Genomic DNA, 19,829 nt, shown 5'->3' with positions numbered 1-19,829 from the left:
TTTTTTTTTTTTTTTTTTTTTTTTAACTTTTTCCATTGATATTCTGCACAACTGCTGCTCCATCTCTTGTTCCAACTTTGGCATGAGAGGCAGCAGGTAATGAACTGATTCTATGTATGATCTCACTGACACTTAAAAATGATTTATTTTTATCTCCCAATTGATCCAACATGTAAAGGACTTAGTTAGTATAAATATCACTATTATTCTATATAACTGAAATATGACAGAGATGCCTATTTGTGTTTTACAGTAATAAATAAATAAATAAATAAATAAATAAATACGTGTCGTTGCTATGCAGCTATTCAGTTGTTGATGGTGTAAAAAACTTCTTCCACGTGCTCGCCTCTGTTTACACTTGTACGCGCTGACGTCAGAGCGAACCCCACCCCGCACGGCGGCGAGCTGCCTGGCAACATGAGAGCGAGAACAGGAAGGTCTGCCGCAGCAAAGTGAGCAACCTGCACACTCTGGACATACAATTACCGCAGAAACAACGCTCAGCCGCACAATGGAGGATGCAGAGAAAGGTAACTGACGTGCTGAATTGTTTCACAGTTGGCTGCGTTGTTACCCGAAAACGTTTTCAAACTTTTGTCTCACGTGAAAACTTAGCAAACTAGCTAAGTTGGCGCAGTAACTAAAAAAGCTCTGTCCAGTGAGAACATATGCTACTTGTCAAACTCGTATAAATTGCTCTTTGTGACAGAGATAATTCTGCTGAGGCTTTTGGAAGGAAATAAATCTTTCGATGTCAACAATTGAGTGCCAACGTTTACCAAAAAATGACACGGAAGTGGTATATTACATAGAATTTGTGCCAACATTGAAGCAGCTGATGAGCAACTTCAGTAATAAATCAAAAACGAGGAAGTTGTCATGACTACATATGGCATAGACTTGTTTTAAATTTGGTCACGTTCTGTAACTGACAACTCAACCTGCACAAATAGGTTACACCCGTCTGACAGCTCATTACATGTTCTCCAAATTTCCCTCACTGTACCTGTTTTAGTGAAGTCACACTGTCCGCTATTATAATTCCCAGAGCAAGGAGTGCATGCTTTTTGATTGAAAGTAGCACTTTCCTAATCTGTATCAGACTTCATATGGGATAGTTGTGAGGTTTGTTACTGAGGGTCAAACAGGCCTAAAGGCACACGTGTGGGACTGTCAGGTATTTTAATATAAAGACAGCAGGTAAAAGTATGAACCAAAGGTATGCCGTGAATGCATTTTATTCTGTCTTTCCTCTCTCATATACCTACCTTGACATTTCACATCCTGCTAGGCAGCCATCTGTTCTACATTTCTTCCTCACTCATCTTCCATGTTTGTGCGCGTGCCTACTGGGACAGCTGCTCCTGAGGCAATTGCATGAGTCTTTCCTGCAATACCAGGTGACATTTGCAACAGATAAAGCGTAGTTGTAAGACTTAATTTAGTTTCTTCGTTTTTTAAAAAAAAATTATTTCCACATAACAGGGTCTTGTAGTTTTTGTGGAAAGAAATAAGTCATGACAGAGGTTTATTTGTGAAGGTGATGCCAGGTAAACAAGCCGCAGTCTTGACCTAATTTCCCTTCAACAACAAAAAAAAAAGTCTTCACCCATTGGTTTCAGAAATGTAATTTCCTGAAGTCTGAATTTTGTATTTCCTGTCCTCTTTTTTTTTTTGTATGTGTCAGGTTTGTGACGCTGGTGATGGTGAGGTGGTGTTTATCAATCCCAAAATCTGTCTCTTAGTCACTGTTACTGAGGCTACTTGTCTTGTGACCATGGTTCCTCTTTGGAAGTGTAGATTTCCTGTGTTATGCATAAGTTGTCTTCAATTTTAAAGGGTATTCCTGGCTACACATTTACATTATTTTCCAGTGTATGTGCTGAGGATAAACCAGCAATTCAGCCAGCAAGTATCTTGTCTCTTTATAGCTGTATGGGTTCTGTTAGATGTCTGTAAAGATAATACTGCTGAGTTGTACTACTGATTTTTATTAATTACAACATGACTTTCTTGTGGTTTATAGTAATCACCACCTGACTTGTTGGTGCATCCGTGGAAACAGCAATTTATTTAACAATGACCATCTGCACAATGTAAGAAAATTGTCAAACAAAAGCAAACTTTCCAGCTTCACTAAACTGAGCTTCACTACAGGGCTGTTAAATATTTAGTTTTCCAATGTCACTGTATCTCTTACAGCGTCATCATAGTACCTGACATGTTTGCTTTTTTTCTTCCTTTTTTATAACCACACTGTCATGACAACACGCAGTGAAGTTCATTTTCCTGTCACGCTTTCATGCAAGTATCTGTGGTAGCTGTTTCCTGGCACCATCGTTACCTGCATCTTATTCCTTGTCATGATCACCTGTTGGATTTCAGCCCACTCAGGCACCAGCAGTATAAAGACTAAAAGACACTTGGAGGGGTATTGTTACAGGTTTGGGAAACTTTCTATCCCACTTAGTGTCCAGGTGTTTTTCCACAATCTTTTGTCAGTGTTTGAGTTGACACATTACAAATGACCGGATGAAAAGAGCTAGGCCAGTGTGCATATTGAGTGCTCTGGTGCTTCTCAAAGGAGCTGTCAAGGGACTAGAGTCTGCTCTCTTCATATTGTGTGTGTGTGTGTGTGTATGTGTGCGTGTGTGTGTATGAATGACCTTTTTGATAGTAAACATCCCTTTCTTTGTGTTTGATTTTCCCTGCAGCTAAATGGAGTTTCTAACAGGGACTATTTTCTATCTCATATCTATAGTTCTTCTTACTTTTAAGGAAGGAATGTTGGTTTGAGTTTGTTTTTGCGGACTAGAATTTGTACACAGTTAAAATATCATATTAATTTTCATATTTTTACCCTTTTTGACACTTTCTTAGTCTTTTTTTATTCATATAAGCCCAATTAAACACTCATTTCCAAAATTCTCACTGAGGAATATTGTTCCATGTGGATGTCAGGCTCTTGAACTACATTTTTTTCTACTGTGTGTCCTAAAGTACTCCAGAATATGAAAGCAGATGTCTACATATTGACAGGGTGTAAGAGAATTTTGCAGTTTCTTATATTTTCTGCTTCCTGCTTCAGATACTTATGATACTTATGTATCTTCAGATACTTATGGTTTTGGCTCAAATCAGATGTTCAAAAATGAGATCTTAGTCAGGCTTACCCGAGCCGTCTTGTTTTTCCACTCAGCCATCTAATGAGATTGATCAAGAGCAGTGGCCAACATTTTTTGCCTTATTAGATTTCAATGAGACACAAGTGAATGCTTTCAGCTGTGTGAACAGTCAGGAAGTCTCTCACAGACAAGATCACCCCCAGCCATGTCGAGCTGACCTGTTCAAGTTAGAAATGTGCTTTACTAGAACAAAATCTGTATTTAAAATATGTTTTCACACATTTGTAAGCATTTTAATTCTCATGCTGTGATCAATTTCAGTAAGATTTAACTAGTCATTTGTCACAATGCTGTTTCGATATGATTAGTAATAATACTGATTTATCATCCAGTCCTTTTTAAAGTTTGTCTCAACTCACACAAAGTTATTCTGCATTATTTCATGACAATATTTGGTCATTTTCACAGCTGTGAGGTTTTCTGTGCATTGTCAAGTTTTGTTAGAAGTGATGGAAACTGCACAAGCATATTTATGTAAATTAATTGAAACCATCTGGGTTATTACACCAGAAAGGACAGCAGTGACGTATTATTTATTCAAAGGTTTGTCATGATTTATTATGATGTGTGAAAGTAGTTTATGTCAGAGTAATCATGCCAATTGAAGGTAAAGTGCAACTCAGTTCAGCACCTGTCTCACATCTTTGTGAATTTTCCATTGTAGGTGGTGGTGGGTGTTTGTTTGCCAAAGTCTACCTAGAAAAACATTTCTGTCTGCACACCAGTCGCGGCTGTCAAGTTGCATTGAAAGGAGCTCTTGAAGGGTTAGATGTGAACCATTACCGAAGTAAAAAAAATACTACCCAGAACACTTAGCCTCTCCAAAAAACCTGCAGCTTCCAAACATTGGTGTCAGCAGATTTGCATATTTCCTCTCAAAGATCAAAGGCAAAGCCCCCAGCCTATTTGAAAACTTTGAACTTTGAGGTGATAGTTAGATGACTAAAAGTTGGAAAAAGTAGTATATGATTAAAATATTCCTTATAATTTTAAATTAATATTGTATGTTCTACATTATGGGCTGAATAGTCTAACCCTTTAAAGCTGTTGCACTCTGTACAGCCTTCTAGCTTCACAGCGCTGCATTGAGAGAGTAATGGAAATCATGTATGACAAAGACAAGTTCAGGCAAAGATGTCTTTGCTTATCCGAATATAAATAATAATCCTACTTGTGTTATGTTAACACATTATCTAAAATACGTTAATAGTCTTTGGATTAAAAAGAGACTCAAATTATGCACTAGTCACTGAATTCTCTTTCTTTCACTCCTTTTTTTTTGTAGAATTTTTCATTAACCTGTGAGATTTGGCCAAGCAGAGCTCTCACCTGTCTGGTAGCTCTGGCATCATACGAATTACCTTCCACCTTGACACTGTAGAGAGAAACTTTGGGCCTCACTGTAATATGGAGCAGAGTGGGTGTAGAAAATTAAACAAATTTCAAGGTTTCATTCGTAATTCACTTTTTTAAAATCAGGCTTAAGTACTGATTCCAGAGAGACTAGATTTTTTCCCCTATTTTCTGCATCCCTTTATTGCTGTCTATATTTTAGGAATATGTCATACGTGCCTGCACCCACTTCTAAATCCAATGGAGTGATGTAGTCTCAGTCATGATGTGACCGTTGGAAGACTGTGCACATTGTGTGGAAGTAACTGTTATCACTAAGAATACAGACTTCTTCTTCAAATCAGTTTCCTTTTATAATTCATACAGCACTAGTTAAACGTTTGGACACACAATGGAGCAATTTCCCAATTTTGTTTTGTATCACACATGTTTGCGCACGTGGAAACTGCTTCCCTCTGTTGCACTGATTGTGGACACCTGGCAGTGTTAACGTGCAAAGAAACATAGCAATGTGCCAGTAAAAGCAGGGCAGAAGAAGACTGCTGGCTTGCAAACATTGATGTAAACTATGCAGGTTTTTAAATATTTTTTAAAGTGGCTGAAATGCATTCAACACATTTTTAGGCCTCAAGGAAACACATGATGGTCTCAAGGAAACACATGATGGTGGAAAATGCTAAATGTAAACCTAACTTTGTTTACAAGAAAACTCCACAGAGGACCTTTTAAGTTTGAAGAATGAGACTGATTTTGTAGGGTTTGTTTTGTCTGAAATACTGCTACGGAGAGCCTAGATTAGATAGAAACACATTTGCGAGATGAATAAGATTCTTAAAGGGGACGCATCATCATGCACATTTCCAGGTCTATGTTTATATTATGCGGCTCTACTGGTATATGTTCACATGATTTACAGTAAAAAAAAAAAACTCCTTATCTGTCTTGTACTGACCCTTCATGCAGCCCCTCAGTTCAGCCTCTGTCTGAAACAGTCCATTTTAGCTCCTGTCTCTTTAAGACCCCCTCCCGATGAGCCCCCTCTGTTCTGGTTGGCCAGTTTCAAGCTGCCCCATGGCAGGGAGCATTTTCACAAGCGTTCACCTCAAGTTTTGGACCTTTTGACCATGTTTAACATAGCCATCTGACATTATAACAGTATAAAAATAACAGAAAATCACAAAAAGCATGGTATGTCCCATTTAAATTGTAGTGGTAGGATGGAAATATGGCACTCTATATACAATAAGAAAGGTTTGGCTTTTATATCCACCCAGTTTTCCATTTACTGTCCATGTACAGTGTGTTTGTTGCATCTGAGGTACAGCCACTGTTTTCCCATGATGCACTCATCTCATGGGAACTTTGTGGATGCGTTTGCTGTACCCACAGTCATCCATGTCTCATGATTCTTGTTTTAGGCTAATCATGTGACAGGGTATGCCATGAATCGTAAGGTAATTGATCTCACGCTGTGCTTCATTAACCACTTGAAAATGGCTGTTTGTTCCTGGTTACAGTCTGGGTGGTTGGGTGGGTGCCACTGGTTGTTCATGGTGTTCTTTGTTTATTTATATATATACATATAATTATTTATTTATTTAAAAAATCATATCCAAATAGTCACAAAGGGTGGAGTTTTTGACAGGGATGATTTTCAAAGCAAATTTATTACTTTGGAATTTTTATTCCATATATTTAATAATTTATCCAATTCAAGCATACCAGTCATTTTCTTTTTAAATGTCACATGAATCCAGTGTCTCTCATGAATCAGTGGCTCCATTGGTCAGAAGGGCAGCAGAGTGGAAGTAATGTTGAGCTCATCCTGTAGGGAGCTCTGTCCTGTATTATTACAGTAAGATGTGAACATTTAATTTTTCTCTCCATTAATGGTAGTTTTGACACAATCATATTTTGTATCTCTCTGTTTTCTTTCTACCGTTGCAATAAACAGATTTGGACTTTTACAGTGAATATGCAGTAGGATGGAGGCTGATGTGTATGCATGGATCTTTTGAATGCGTCCTTGTGTTAAGGCTCTCAGCTGCAATACCGCCGCACAATGTGAACGCTTCACAGCAAACGAAAAGGAATCAAAAGTACAAACATCTGAGGAGCAAGAGAGAGGGGAGTTGAGCTGGCAAGGATTCATTGTACTCGATGTAGGCCTATTTCAGTGCATGTTGACACTTGATAGTTTGCGATGGGCGACTGTATGTGTGTCACTTCCTGGGCTGACCTTGCTAAATGGAAGCACAGTGCAATGGAGGCTGACTCTGCAGATCAGGGCACACTGTAGCTGCATCAGTTAGCTGTGCATGTCCCACAGCCTGTCTTTCATTGTGCAGGACTGTCACACATACACTACAATCAGGCTGGGCAGTACCTTTATATTTATTATTTATCATCTGGCACTGCCATTATAATGTCACTGCTATTATATTAGGAGAATGTGTAAATAATGTAAATCATACTACATGGTGTTGTCACATGAATTAATACCACAAAGCAGTTACGTAACCAGCTTTCTCCTTTAATAAAATACAGTAATATTTGCCAGCTGAATGTGTGTTTCAGTTTCCATGTGATGTGTGATGGACATCAATTAGACTGTTAAACAGTTTGGGAAAGTATAAATCCAGATGTTATCAGCATGCTGTTAAAACAAAATTCGTAGTTAATGAATTGTTGTCTGAATGTATAATTAAGTGCAGCTGTGCAGAACATCATCAGTTTTATCAATCTGTATATAAAAAAATAATCTTTCATACATTTTGTAGTGCACACAAGTGCAGTTGAAAACTCCATTCTCTTCACTTGTTGTGGTATTTGCCCCCCCCCAGTGCTTCAATACTTCCAGGGTAGTGTCCTATCAGTCTCTCTTAATGTGAGGTATTTCCGGGACAAGATCACACAAACATGCTCGTCTGGCTCTTAACCACAGAGGAATGGTAGTTGAAGTTGGCTGAAGGGCGCTCACTGTAGTACAGAACGTGGTTTGTTTTAAAATGGACTTAGTAGTGGTAAACATTTCTGTATTGAGCTGCTCTCATTAGCCCACAAGTGTGGATGTTAATGTTGTCATGACCGTAGCTTTTCATTTTCAATAATGGGGGAGTGAAAGCAAGAGTCTGACCATGCAAGTCAGAAAGCAGTTTTTCCAAAGCATGTTATTTCCAGCAGTCAATGTTCAACCACAACAAACTCCTCCATCTTGATTCTGGCATCAAAGTGCTCTGTCCTAAGGTATCACAAGATAATCTTAAAACTAATTTACATTTGTATTTTAGCCGTGCTTCCTATTAGGAATAGTTCATTTACAGTAATCTTGATTTCATCTGTCAGCAGGCTGCCTTTCCACTTCACTTCACTGCAGAGTGGAGCGTCAGCAGGTGTTCAGATACACTGCGATGCTTACTGTCTATTGACACTCAATCAATTTCTTTGAGTGAAACGTGACATATTTGTGTATACAGTATATCTTCTCTTTGTGCAGCGCGAATTCCTTCCTCATACAAGTATCTCTCCTTTAGTGTGACATGATGATTACCTTCTGAATTTGCTGGAAAAATATCTTACTGAAAGAGTGTGTTTTTCTGTGGTTAAGTGGTTTTATAAGGGTGCTTCATACCTTTGCTCTCGTGTACATGTTCACTTTACCACACAGAGTGTTCTCCGCCCCACATACACACACACAATACCTAGTATAGCCTCTGGCATCCTCTCCCCTCCATTCGAGCTGACTAGCATTACTGCTGCTCCAAGCTGGACTGGCCACCCCAGATTAGCGCTTCGCTGTAATCTGGGACACTGCAGATTATGCTTTTCATTTCATGCCCCCCCCCCCTCCCTCCCACGCACATCACGTGACCAGCCCACACAAATGAGACCTCTTTTTTTTTTTTTTTTCCTCCTTGGATAACAGAAAGTGAAGGAGGGAGGGAATTGACAGAGAGACCTGAGAGTATTGAAACTGGCGAATAGAGTGTCATGCAATATCACCGCAGTGCTAGCTCTGCTAACAGTGGATAGCGTCGGGAAAACGGTACTGATTACGCAAATGGATGTTTGAAGGATGGATTGAGAATTGACCTTTGGGATTACAGGAAAGAGGAAGAGGGAGGGTGTGTGTGGAGTGTGTGTGTGTGTGTGCGTGCTGCAACAGCTGCTTGAAGGGACAGGTAACTTATTAACAGCAAGAAAGGTGCCTTGGCCTTCCGCAGAAACAGAAAATGGAAAACCAGCTTCACTGTAGTTTCACTCTGACCTTCTGACCACCTGAAAGCCAATACAAAACCTTCTCCCATCCACACACACACACTTGGACATTGAGCGTGTGTCTGTCACACACACACACACCAGAAGAGGCCAGGACGCTGTAAACAAGGAGACACAGAGACGACCAGCACGCGGCCGAATCACATGCAGACAATCAGCACTTGTCTGGCTTTGCTTAGGTAGTGGTGGTGATAGGAAGGTGGTAGTTGCTCCGGCTAACAACACACAGCGAGCCGTAAACATGGAGCCTCTGGAGGAATACCACTCTCCATTTGACTTTGAGCAAGGAGTCAACACCAGCTACCTCTACCTCTCTCCGGCCTACAGCGACACACCACCCAGCTCGCCAGCTGTCAAAACCAGAGGTAATCTTAGGAGGAAAGGGAGAGGCTGGGTGGAGGGTCTGTGTGTGTGTGCGTGTGTGTGTGTGTGTGTGTGTGTGTGAGTGTGTGCTGGACAGAGAGACAAAACATTGGTTTGGTTCACTGGAGGGGAAGAATTTTGGGGAACACAAACTGGAAGGGGGAGGGAACAAGTGATAATTGGTGGCAGTGGTGTGTGTGTGCATGTGTGTGTGATAGCAGCTTTTGCTTTTGCTTTAGCTTCTAGTCATCACTTATATTTCAGAAAACCATACTTACAATGATTATTTTACAGCTATGATCATATTAGGAAAGGAAGGTTTTGGCAGTTCTTGCCTATTGAAGTTGTACTGTCTTTCAATTTTTCCTTAACAAAATATTGGTGTTATAATTTTAAGTCTTTCCGCTCACAGAAACTCTATTTCAGCCACCTTTGTAGTGAATTTGCTGTTTGATTTTGTTTGTGTTACATCTTGATCTGTTGAATCAAGTCGATATAATGTTAAGTTCACATTTTGGAGGCAGCCGACGTACCACAGTGGCATGTCTGTCTCACAAACAAAGATTGATCCAGTAATCTCACGCGTTTGGGCAACCTGCTCAAACAACTCTGGGATAGCTTAATCTTCTATCTCTATATTTCTGTTTGTCACAGATGCTTTGTTGAATGTGAAGTAACTTTGCCAAGCTGTATGTCTCTTATGGGGTATGGAGGTAGAATATAGAGTACCAGATCAAAGATGTGTCTATATTCTATATTTATAGACATATAACCAGTTCTGTTATTGCATTGTCACCATTGCTGGTCACATCCTTGTATTTAAACAATAAGATTGCATAATACATGGGACCGAACAAACAGAAAAACAAATCAGCTTCCAGATTGAACAAAGTAATCTATCAACTCCAGTTCAGTGGGCTTAAACAATAGCAGAGACTTTTTTTTTTTGACTCATTATCACAACAGAGGAGAGTCTGTTAAAAATGTCTCTTTTCAGGCATGCTTCAGCTTTATGGCCTCGCTTTTCTAATGAGTTGTTATGCAGTTGACTGCTACACAGAGTTACAGTAGGTGGTCATGGGGTAGAACATAGTTAGTCTAAGAGGAAATGAGCTAAACTAAAGGGGTAGGACAGTAATGTGGGTGGGTATGTAGTTTAGTGTAGCAAGCCAAACTTCTGCCTACACTCGCATATAAACTTCTCTCTTTCTCTCTCCCTTTGAGTGTTGTTTTTTCTCTCTCCAGCTCTCAGCACCTACTGATAGAAACACACCTCAGAGGCATACAATTGCTTATGCATAGCTCAAACACACACATCTCACATTGCTGCCTGCAGGAATTTATTACAAAATTTTGCTTAGCAGATGAATCAGGCGAGGCGTCGGCCTACGGAACCTGTACTTCTCACCCAGAGGTGATGGGAGATATTGTGTGTTTGACAAAAACTCAGTTCTTGAGCAGTATAATGTACGTTACATAAAACAAGAAAATACTAGGCTGTTGCAGAGGCACCGCCGTTATAAGGGGAAGTGTCAATTACACAATCCTGTCGCTGTAAGCAGGTGTTAGAACTAGTAATGGTGCAACCCAGCACTCAGTTTATAATACTATGTGATTGGTAGATTGGGAGACATTATTTCATAAGCAACTCTGTAGACAGTTGTGAGGAAATTCCACAGTTGTCTTTGTGGGAGTATATATCACTGCATTCTTGTGAATTTGGTATCTCTGTCTGCACCAAACATCCAACCATCTCGGCTAAAATGTTAAAAAAAGTATTGGGAGTAGTGGGGTGTGACATGAAGGAGAGGACGGGTGCCAAATGATTGGAATGAGGTGGGAGGGGAAGATGTGGAGTTTGTTGACTGAGAAAAGATGTTAAAGGGCCGCCGATCATAGGACGGACCTGTTAGTGTGAAAGGTTATTCCTTTTAGACAAATTATATCTTAAATCATCCCTAAACATGAGATAAGAAAATACTGTAAAACAAATGCATACAGTAGTTCATACAGGTAAAATAAGTCTCTCTGAAGAGCCTCGCTCTAAGGTAAAGGTCAGCTAAAAATCCTGTCTTTGCTGACCTCCAGTGGTTTAACTTCTCACCTTGTAGCACCCATGTGTACACCTTAGTGTACACATGGGTGTGTCAGTATACTGTGACATCACTGTGTGGGTGTGGCTACAGGTGTGAAATGTTAGCATTGCAGCAGGAAATTAGGAGTTGCTCATTTCAAATACAGATTATCATACAGCTTATTATCATTATCATTATTATTATTATCATCACCAGTGTTATTTAGTGTACAGCTGGTTAGCATGTTAGCTTACCTTAGCATAAAAAGAAAATGGGGGGAAACGGCTAGCACCTCTAAAACTCACTAATTAATACACTATATCTCATTTGTTTAATCTGTTGAGAAACTGCTGGCTTTTAGTCGTATATTTACCAAACAAATATGAAAGTGGTATCAATATTCTCATCTAACTTGTGTGGGAATGAACATTTTCTAAAATGTTAAACTATTGCTTTAAGGAGACTAATTGAACAAATACCCCAAAGCTCTTTAATCTGACACACCATAATGTTTTCTGTTTATAAATAGCCGAACAAATGCAATTTTTCCATAAACACATTTGCACACCGTAATGTTTTCTGTTTATAAATAGCCAAACAAAGATGTTTCTGCTCATTCTACGGGTAATTAGCCAGTTAAGGAATGCTATTTAGCTTCTTACTCTATTTACAAAGGGCAGTGTAAATACCAGCAGCATGATGGTAGCAGGTTTAGAATTTTAAAAATATATACAAGACCAATGTTTTGTTGAAATCGACTCTCAGGTTTATTTTGGCCTCTTAATTCACGCTTATTTTTACTCTCAACCCTTGAAATATGAGGAAAGTCCAGATAAAAATAAAAAATGAACTCAGAGACAGTTGTGTCTTCCTCTTCCAGCTCAGCTCCGGCCCAGAACATCCCCAGCCGCCGTTGTCCTTTTGACTGACAGATCCTAACAACCCCTTTGCTCTAGTGTTCTCTCACGCTGTCTGAGTCCAGGATGTCTCCATCCAGGAAGTTCTTTGTATTATTGATGCACTGCTGCTCCTACCGGGCACAGCTCTGTCAGAGGCAGCAACATCAAAGACAAGTGTGTACACTGTGCACTGTATGTGTGTGGAGAGAAAACACAAGTGTCTATGAGAGAGAGATAGAGAGAGAGAGTTTTGTGCAACTGTATGTTCCTGAAAGGCTGCTACAGCCTACCATCAAACAGCATTGTTACATCGTTAATGTTCCTTATCCAACTCTCTGATATCCTTCATCCATTCACCTACTACCAGCTTCCTTTCTTCTCCTTATCCCCCAGAGGGACAGCGTGACAGCCTGTGCTTGACAACCAACATTAGCCTCCCCTCTCATGCCACCTGTTCGCTGTCACGCTGCAAACACAGGTGCCTACATGTGAATGTGTCTTTTAAAAAGTAAGAAGCACTGATTTATGGTTTGTTTGTTTGTTTTTAAATTTTACCTCCAAGGTGCACAGCAGCATCCCGATTCAGTTCCAGAGGTGGGAGAAGATGCAGTGACGTCTGTCAGTCCTACTTCCCCTCCTCCCGCTGCCTTGACGGAGGAGGAGCGGCAGGAGCTACAAGAGGAGCTAGTCAAGGTCAGGAGGAATCAGGGATTAAAGAGGTCATGGTACAGGGAGTCAAGATCAGGTGTTGGAACCAATCTGTTGTATTTAAAGATAGCTGTCCTTGCAAATAGTGGGGAAGGTCTTTTCATCTCAAACAAGGCCAGGCTGTGTTCACACAGAGTGCTCGGTTCCCATTGCGCTCAACCACTTATGTTGGATTACTGCTTAATTTTCCATTTCTATGACAGCCATTATGTCCCGCAACTCTACCACTTGTGATTGTAACATAAAAACATAAAACCAAGCATCTCTTTCATTGGCTAAATAGTGTGTTTGTTGGGGTCTATATTTAGCTGCAGATTTGCTGTAGTAGTGGGTATTTATGGTAGCAGACGTTTGTGGGATTGACTCATCGTAATGAAGTAATGTGTCACCCAGTGCATCGTTGATTCTCCTTGATGTGTTTTAAATAGTTTTTGGACAACAACTGAGCTCTATGGCACAGAGGAATAAGATCTATCAGGCTTTGGATACACAGAAAATGCTTTTTAGTAAGATCGATTTGTTGTTTGTGTTTACTTTGCTCTTTTAATGGGACTTATTGATAAAAAGAAAATTGCACAATATAACCAGAGTAATCCTTTAATTTAGAAAAAAGTGGTTGATGTCATTTGACCCTTTCTAAAAAGTTCAAACTTTCTCAAATTATGGGAGCGGTTCGCTCTTGCAAAAGAGCTGACAGCTGCAGCGCCTGTCATAGAGCGGCCGCGTTCTGAGTGCCTTTCAGCAGCTTCTCTTTACTTAAAGATTACTTAAATAAACATTACTTTTTAATGCGCCTTTACGCTCTGTGTTTGATTTTGCTGCTGTTATTTGGTTTCTCAGTGAATCTAAAACGGATTAAGACGGGACAAGGTTAAGCACAATGTGTGTACAATATAAAACCTCAAATATAAAACATTTCTAGCTGTCTATATGTATATGTGTGTGTGTGTGTGTGTGTATGTGTGTACAGGTGGAGGATGAGATCCAGACTCTGTCTCAGGTGCTGGCAGCCAAGGAGAGGCAGTTGGCGGACATTAAGAGGAAGCTGGGTATCACACCTCTTAACGAGCTGAAACAGAACATCACCAAAACCTGGCAGGAGGTCACCACCTCCAACGCGTAAGTACTAACCTGCACAGTATGCTGATGTTAGACTTGACACATTTATTATGTTTTGACCTGCATGGAATTCCAAACAGAAACCTCATGACCAGCTGCTTTATTATCCACCATTTTTCCAACATATGCACCATAAATCTTTTTTCCAGTATCTTGGTACCCTGGAAACACAGTTAACTATCAGCACAGTTGAGGGAGAACTTTTTTTCCTCCACTATCATATGATGAGAAGAAAGATGTCAGTGCTCTTGATAAGCTGCCTGTATGAAACGGTTTGACGTGTTTTTACATCACAGGAACGAGCAGCATTTTGATGCTTTCAGGTGTTTTTTTTAAATAAAAAAAGACATTGAAGTTTAGTTCTGACCTTGATGCTTCTCTTCAGTCTTTGATCTCTTGTCTCTTTTCATCAGTCTCATACTGTATCCGCTCTTTTTGCTGCCCATCACTTGTCCCTCACTCAGCTATAGGAGGACATCTGAAACTCTGTCTCAGGCAGGGCTGAAGGCCACAACAGCCTTCTCTACTATGGGCTCAGCCATCAGCCGGAAACTTGAGGATGTCAGGTGAGATGTGTAATGTGACTTCACATCAAATATCTTAAAAAGTTATGATGACACCATATTATTCATTGTTCCGCTGCAACGTTTGTGCTCCATCCCCCGCGCTTAACTGATTTGAGTAGAGTAACCTCATGGTTTATTTCCTTGAAATCACCCTACCTCTTCCCAGATACCTCTCTTCCCACTCAAAGTGCTATTTACGTGGGCTGATAGCTTTAGTTCTTTCCTGGGATTTCTACCTGTTAGCCATGCCCAGTGTATCTACAGTATACAAAGAGGTGCTAAGATCTGTCAGTATCAGCCATGTTGGCCATCAGCCACAGATGGGACAAGAAAATTCATGTCTCAACAGACAATTTCCAGCTTTACATGTTGCTTTACAGCTTTTTTATGCACCAATTCAGGGATATAGCGTGATTTTATTGTCTGGGAGTTATTAGACATGGGTACGAACAAGTTAATGTTGCAGCATATGGCCAAAGGCAGGAAGTTGTCTACCAGCAGCTACAGTATGTGTAGCCTTAGCTTAACTCATTCTTGCCTGTTTTTTAACCCGCAGCACGATTTCCATCGGTGGCATATTTGGATTTGTGCAGTAATCATTTAATATGCTTCACTATGAGATTAATTAACACACACGACTCAAATCTTGTATCTTACATCCATACTTGGCCTTTGCAGGTTGCAGTCTATTTCTAGTATGTTTGGGTAAGACAGCCAAAAATATCTAACTTCTAACTTAAATTTTGAATTATCTCCAATTTCTCTCCTGTCATCTGTTTCATTTTGCATGAACACTGGTTTTATGTTTTAAATGCATGTTATTCACCAAATTCTACTGACTAAACTGCCACCTAAGTTATAGATGTAGAAATGAAGGGGTAATAGTGTGTGTGTGTGTGTGTGTGTGTGTGTGTGTGTGTAATTGTCCATTCTAATTACTTTACAATATTGCTTTCAAAATGCTGAAGACATCTAAACACGACAATACTAATTATTGTGAATATTTCCTGATTAAACCTGGCTTTTTAAAAAAAACCAACAACAGATTGTTCCATTTAAAATCTATCTCCAGTTGATCCCCCCCGCCCCACCCCCAGATCCTAATCTGCCGTCTTCCCTGTCATCCTTCTTCTCTCTGGATTACTGAGCTGCAAACAAGATTATTAGGCCCCTCAAAGCTGCAGGATGCTGAGAAATGCAGCCTCACGGATGAGCTAGAACACAGGGCTCGTTTGGGGGTTGGGGGGGTGGAGAGCAACCTGGCAGGGGTCAAAGGGTGGGCGTGTGTGTGTGTATGTGTGTGTGTGTATGTAAATGCTTTGTGGGTGTTTTGTGTGCGTGTGTTTCTGATGACAAGATATTCTCCCATAATACACAGGATTAGTACACACCCACTGTGTTAATACACAATCAATCTTAATGGGATAAAGCAGGATTTATAGGATTTATGCACTTGAGAGAATACTTGCTTATTGAACATACAGTATATAGTAGAATAAATGAGGCTGTGTGCACTCTGCTAGCATATGCGTGCCTGTCTTGTTTCTCTCTTGTTCTTCCTGTGTAAAACTGTCTTTGCTATGCTAATGTAACCACTAACGAGCCCTTTCTTCTCCATAATGCTGTCGGATAGCATACGATCAATACAACACTCGGCTAGTATGCCTGTCATGAGGTAAGGGGTTGACACACAGTGGCAAAACGTGAAAGAGGTAAAGAGTCGTAGTCCTGTATTTTCATGTTATAGATATATTAAAAAAAGATATAGCGTGAAGTTGGCAAAAGCGTCCACTGCTAACAGCCACTTTAACAGCTATCAGTGAAGCTGCAGTTTTAATAATATCACATGATCAGACTTCAGTTTCGTCAAGCTGACAGAGGTCTATCAAAAATCTTGTCAAAATTCTTGTGATAAAAGGCATCTTTGAAACCCTGAGGTAGTATCCTTGAGGTGTGAATTTGAAAACAGACACCTTCAGAAAGGACTCCTCTGGTTGGTTTTCTGTAAGTGAGTTTTAACAACTCACTATTGTCTCACCGCAGTTTCCAAGAAAGGTTTTAGCTCAATTTCTCCAGACTGTAGTGAGTTGATTAGGTAGAGGTCTGGTTGTGTGATACACTTGCTCAAAATATAAAAAGTACAATGCACTACTGTGTATTTGTGTAAAAAAAAAAAACCCAAACAAACCCCCCAAAAAACCCCAAAAAACATTTGACCTAATATCCAACAAATATATCACAAAAATGTGAGCGCCAATCTGTTTCTGTATTCCTTTTAAACTGTATGAATCAAACACAACACGTTAAAAGAAACACCTTGATTCTCTTGATTATGTTTTCATGAAAATCACCTCTTCAACACCTTTTCAGTAGAACAGAAAGGGAAAGAAATGGGTTCACATTAGAAAATCCCACACTGTTTGTATCAAGTATCAGATAACGTGACTCCTAAAGACACGATCACAGTGGATGTCCTGCTCCCTTTTTTTTTTTTTTTTTTTTCTTTTGAAGGGCTGACTTGTCTGTATGTCCACTTTACCACACTACTGTATTATGAGAACATCAGATAAATTCAAACACTGTAGGTCGGTCTGTGATCTTGTCACTCACTCTTATACATCTTGTCCTTTCACAGGAACGCACCAACTTTCAAGTCATTTGAGGAGAAAGTGGAGACGCTGAAGGTAATGGATTAAAAACGGGACTGCAGGTCACACTGCTGTGATAGTGACGGACGTTCACCAGGAATGTATAGAGGAAATTTCACTAATTTAGTTACACTGTATTTGTGTAGTATTGCTTTTCCTTTCTAATGTTGCCCTTTAGCAGCTCAATGAGATATATTGACTCAGTCATGGTGCATTAGCTTGACTCAATTTTAGACATCACCCTTCCAATCAGTCTGTAATATTCCTTTTTTTAATTTCATAGCTTGAATATAGCTACAGCTCAGAGACAGTTCGTCAACTCTTTTCAGTGTCAGTAAAAACAGGAATTTATATTATTTAAATTAGAAGTTAAATTGTAAAGATGTTTCTCCCTCTGTGTCAGACCAAGATGAGTCCATCAACATCCACTACCAACCCCGGCGAGCAGGACAGCGGCATCCCCACCACCGAGTCTTTGCTCGATCAGCCGGAGGAACCGCCCACCCAGGAGGCCCCGATGCACTGAGACCTGCCTAACCCCTCCTGACCCCCTCCTCACTTGACCCCCTAACCCCTGGACCGTCAACACTCGTCCCCTAAACTCTTGTGTGCCAGTCTCCCCCTTTTATTGGAAACAAATGACTTACCCCAGCCTTCCCTGTGATCTAATTGTCTGGTCTTTTTTGTCTGACACGTGCGCTCACTTGTTAACTGGTGTGGAAACTGAAAGCATGGGATGGGTGCAGGCATGTGGTCTCGTGCCGGCCGTTTATTTTTGAGTCGGCTGTGGCTCGCTGTGGGAGAAATCCTCCCTGCTGTATGACTTTCCTTCTCCTCCCGCACTTCTTTTTTTTTTCTCCTCTGCCTTTGTCTAACCAGCAAAGCTCAGATGCCAAACATACTTCTAGGGTTTTTTTTTGTTTGTTTATCAAATTAACACACGGTTTTTGTTTGTTTGAGTGTAGAAAATTGCACAAATATAAAAAGATTTACACTTTTTATGTGAACCAGGCAGTTGTTGGCTTATTGCTTCTGCATGGCCCTTATTATATACTGGGTTTATTATTATAAGCATTTGTTTTGTGTGCCTCTATGTTGGGGCTATTCTTGGTTTACTTTGGGTTACAAATCTGATTTCTTCATTATATTAATCTGAAGACACCACACAATCTTAAAGTAGTCTTGACACTGTTTTCACAATATGAATGTATGCATTTTTGTGTGCTGTAGGAAGTCACCTACTCCAAAACTGGCATTTCAAAAACACACCTGAGAATAAAATCCATCCCCTTTTTCCCCCCACTGTTAAGAGCCTGGCAAAATCCGATGTCCACGCCACGATAGTTACAGGAAAACAGCCGAGATCAGCAGAACAGAGACAGAGCAAACACACAGTCGAGGCTCGGCCTTGACCCTGTGTGAGAGTGAAATAAATGTGTCTCTTTCAGAGCCAGAGTCAATATTTGAACACTTGTCCATTGTTTCTGCGAGGGAGGTAACACCTAGCCTGCTTGTGCTCTGTAATACAGAAAAAAAAACAAGGCAAGGCCAAAGAATATACTGCTTGGTGTTACTTTGTACACTGACACAGGATAATGTAATGGTGCAATTTTCCTCTTAAATTTTGGTTTTGACAATTTTCTGGCAATGTGTTCAGACACAAAACAATCAAAATCTGCTTGTTTTTATACAGCCTTGATAAAGTGAATCCAAATTTGGAGATTTTTAATTTTTCAGATAAACCGAATGATGAACTGTTCCTTTTATGGGGTTAGAAAGTTCCCCTGCTTATTTAGCAAAATAAACTGATAAAATCTTACTGTTAGAAAGTGGAAATTAATGTTGTGGATACAGAGTTTTCACAGGGTGACGCAATGTCAAATGTATGAATCATCACAGAATAATTTTCTTTACTTGACAATCTCATGCTGCATTAGGCTTCATATTATTAAACTACTGAACATTTACTCTCATCAGACACTTTTCTAGTACATAGTTATGCATGACACAGGAGTTTTACAATCAATGGAGGTTAAATGAAACTTGAAGGGCGCTCAGAACCAATCTGAACACACAAAAGGTTTTCTTTTGGTACACAAATGGAAGACGCAGGGATTCAACATATTTCTGACATTCATAGTACAAGACTTCCCCTGCTGTTGGACGACTGGCAAAACATGACACAGTCTTAACCATCATTGATACAATTTGCCACACTGGCTGAAGATCAGAACACCATGTAAGAAGACAGGTCCAGTGAGGGATATCTGGTGTTAAGATCTTGTATTTACCAACCGTAACACAACGGCGTTTGCTATTTTGAGTCAGCCATGACAAGTAATGATTTTCTCACAGTAATACAGTATCCTATGTCCTCATGTAACATTGCTTTCCAGCCATGACCTAGATCACCGAGAGGATTCATTACAGCCTTTTTATCTCAGACATGAGGATTTAATCTGTAATTAGCCATACATATCACACACACACACACACACACACACATACACATATGATTTGTTTGGTTTCTTAATTGGAGCAGTGGAGTGGAGAAATGTACTCTAATTAAAAAATTACCTCTGAAATAACCTGACTCAGTGCTAACTGTCTTAATGTAGAAGTGAGGGGGTGG

The 19,829-nt window shown here is 40.0% G+C and overlaps 2 protein-coding genes across 3 annotated transcripts; both read left to right on the top strand.

Moving 5' to 3' along the window:
- The first annotated feature begins 8,758 nt into the window (after positions 1-8,758).
- Positions 8,759-15,258, top strand: tpd52 (tumor protein D52). Of its 2 annotated transcripts, XM_067613010.1 has the most exons (5): positions 8,759-9,184; positions 12,719-12,849; positions 13,835-13,983; positions 14,448-14,549; positions 15,228-15,258. In XM_067613010.1, the coding sequence occupies exons 1-5, from the start codon at positions 9,061-9,063 to the stop codon at positions 15,256-15,258; spliced, it is 537 nt and encodes a 178-aa protein (XP_067469111.1). In that variant the 5' UTR covers positions 8,759-9,060. The 2 variants fall into 2 exon arrangements, with proteins under 2 accessions (XP_067469111.1, XP_067469112.1); XM_067613011.1 differs by lacking the exon at positions 15,228-15,258 and having other exon boundaries at positions 8,761-9,184; positions 14,448-14,553.
- Positions 15,259-15,819: 561 nt separating this feature from the next.
- Positions 15,820-19,164, top strand: LOC137198974 (tumor protein D53-like). The gene is made up of 3 exons (XM_067613012.1): positions 15,820-16,224; positions 17,185-17,233; positions 17,601-19,164. Exons 1-3 carry the CDS (start codon positions 16,169-16,171, stop codon positions 17,721-17,723), a joined length of 228 nt encoding a protein of 75 aa, XP_067469113.1. The 5' UTR covers positions 15,820-16,168; the 3' UTR covers positions 17,724-19,164.
- Positions 19,165-19,829: the final 665 nt, after the last annotated feature.

Source organism: Thunnus thynnus, chromosome 15, assembly GCF_963924715.1.
Source record: "Thunnus thynnus chromosome 15, fThuThy2.1, whole genome shotgun sequence".
In the NCBI taxonomy this organism is placed as follows: domain Eukaryota; kingdom Metazoa; phylum Chordata; class Actinopteri; order Scombriformes; family Scombridae; genus Thunnus; species Thunnus thynnus.
This window is presented reverse-complemented; position numbering and strand designations above follow the sequence as displayed.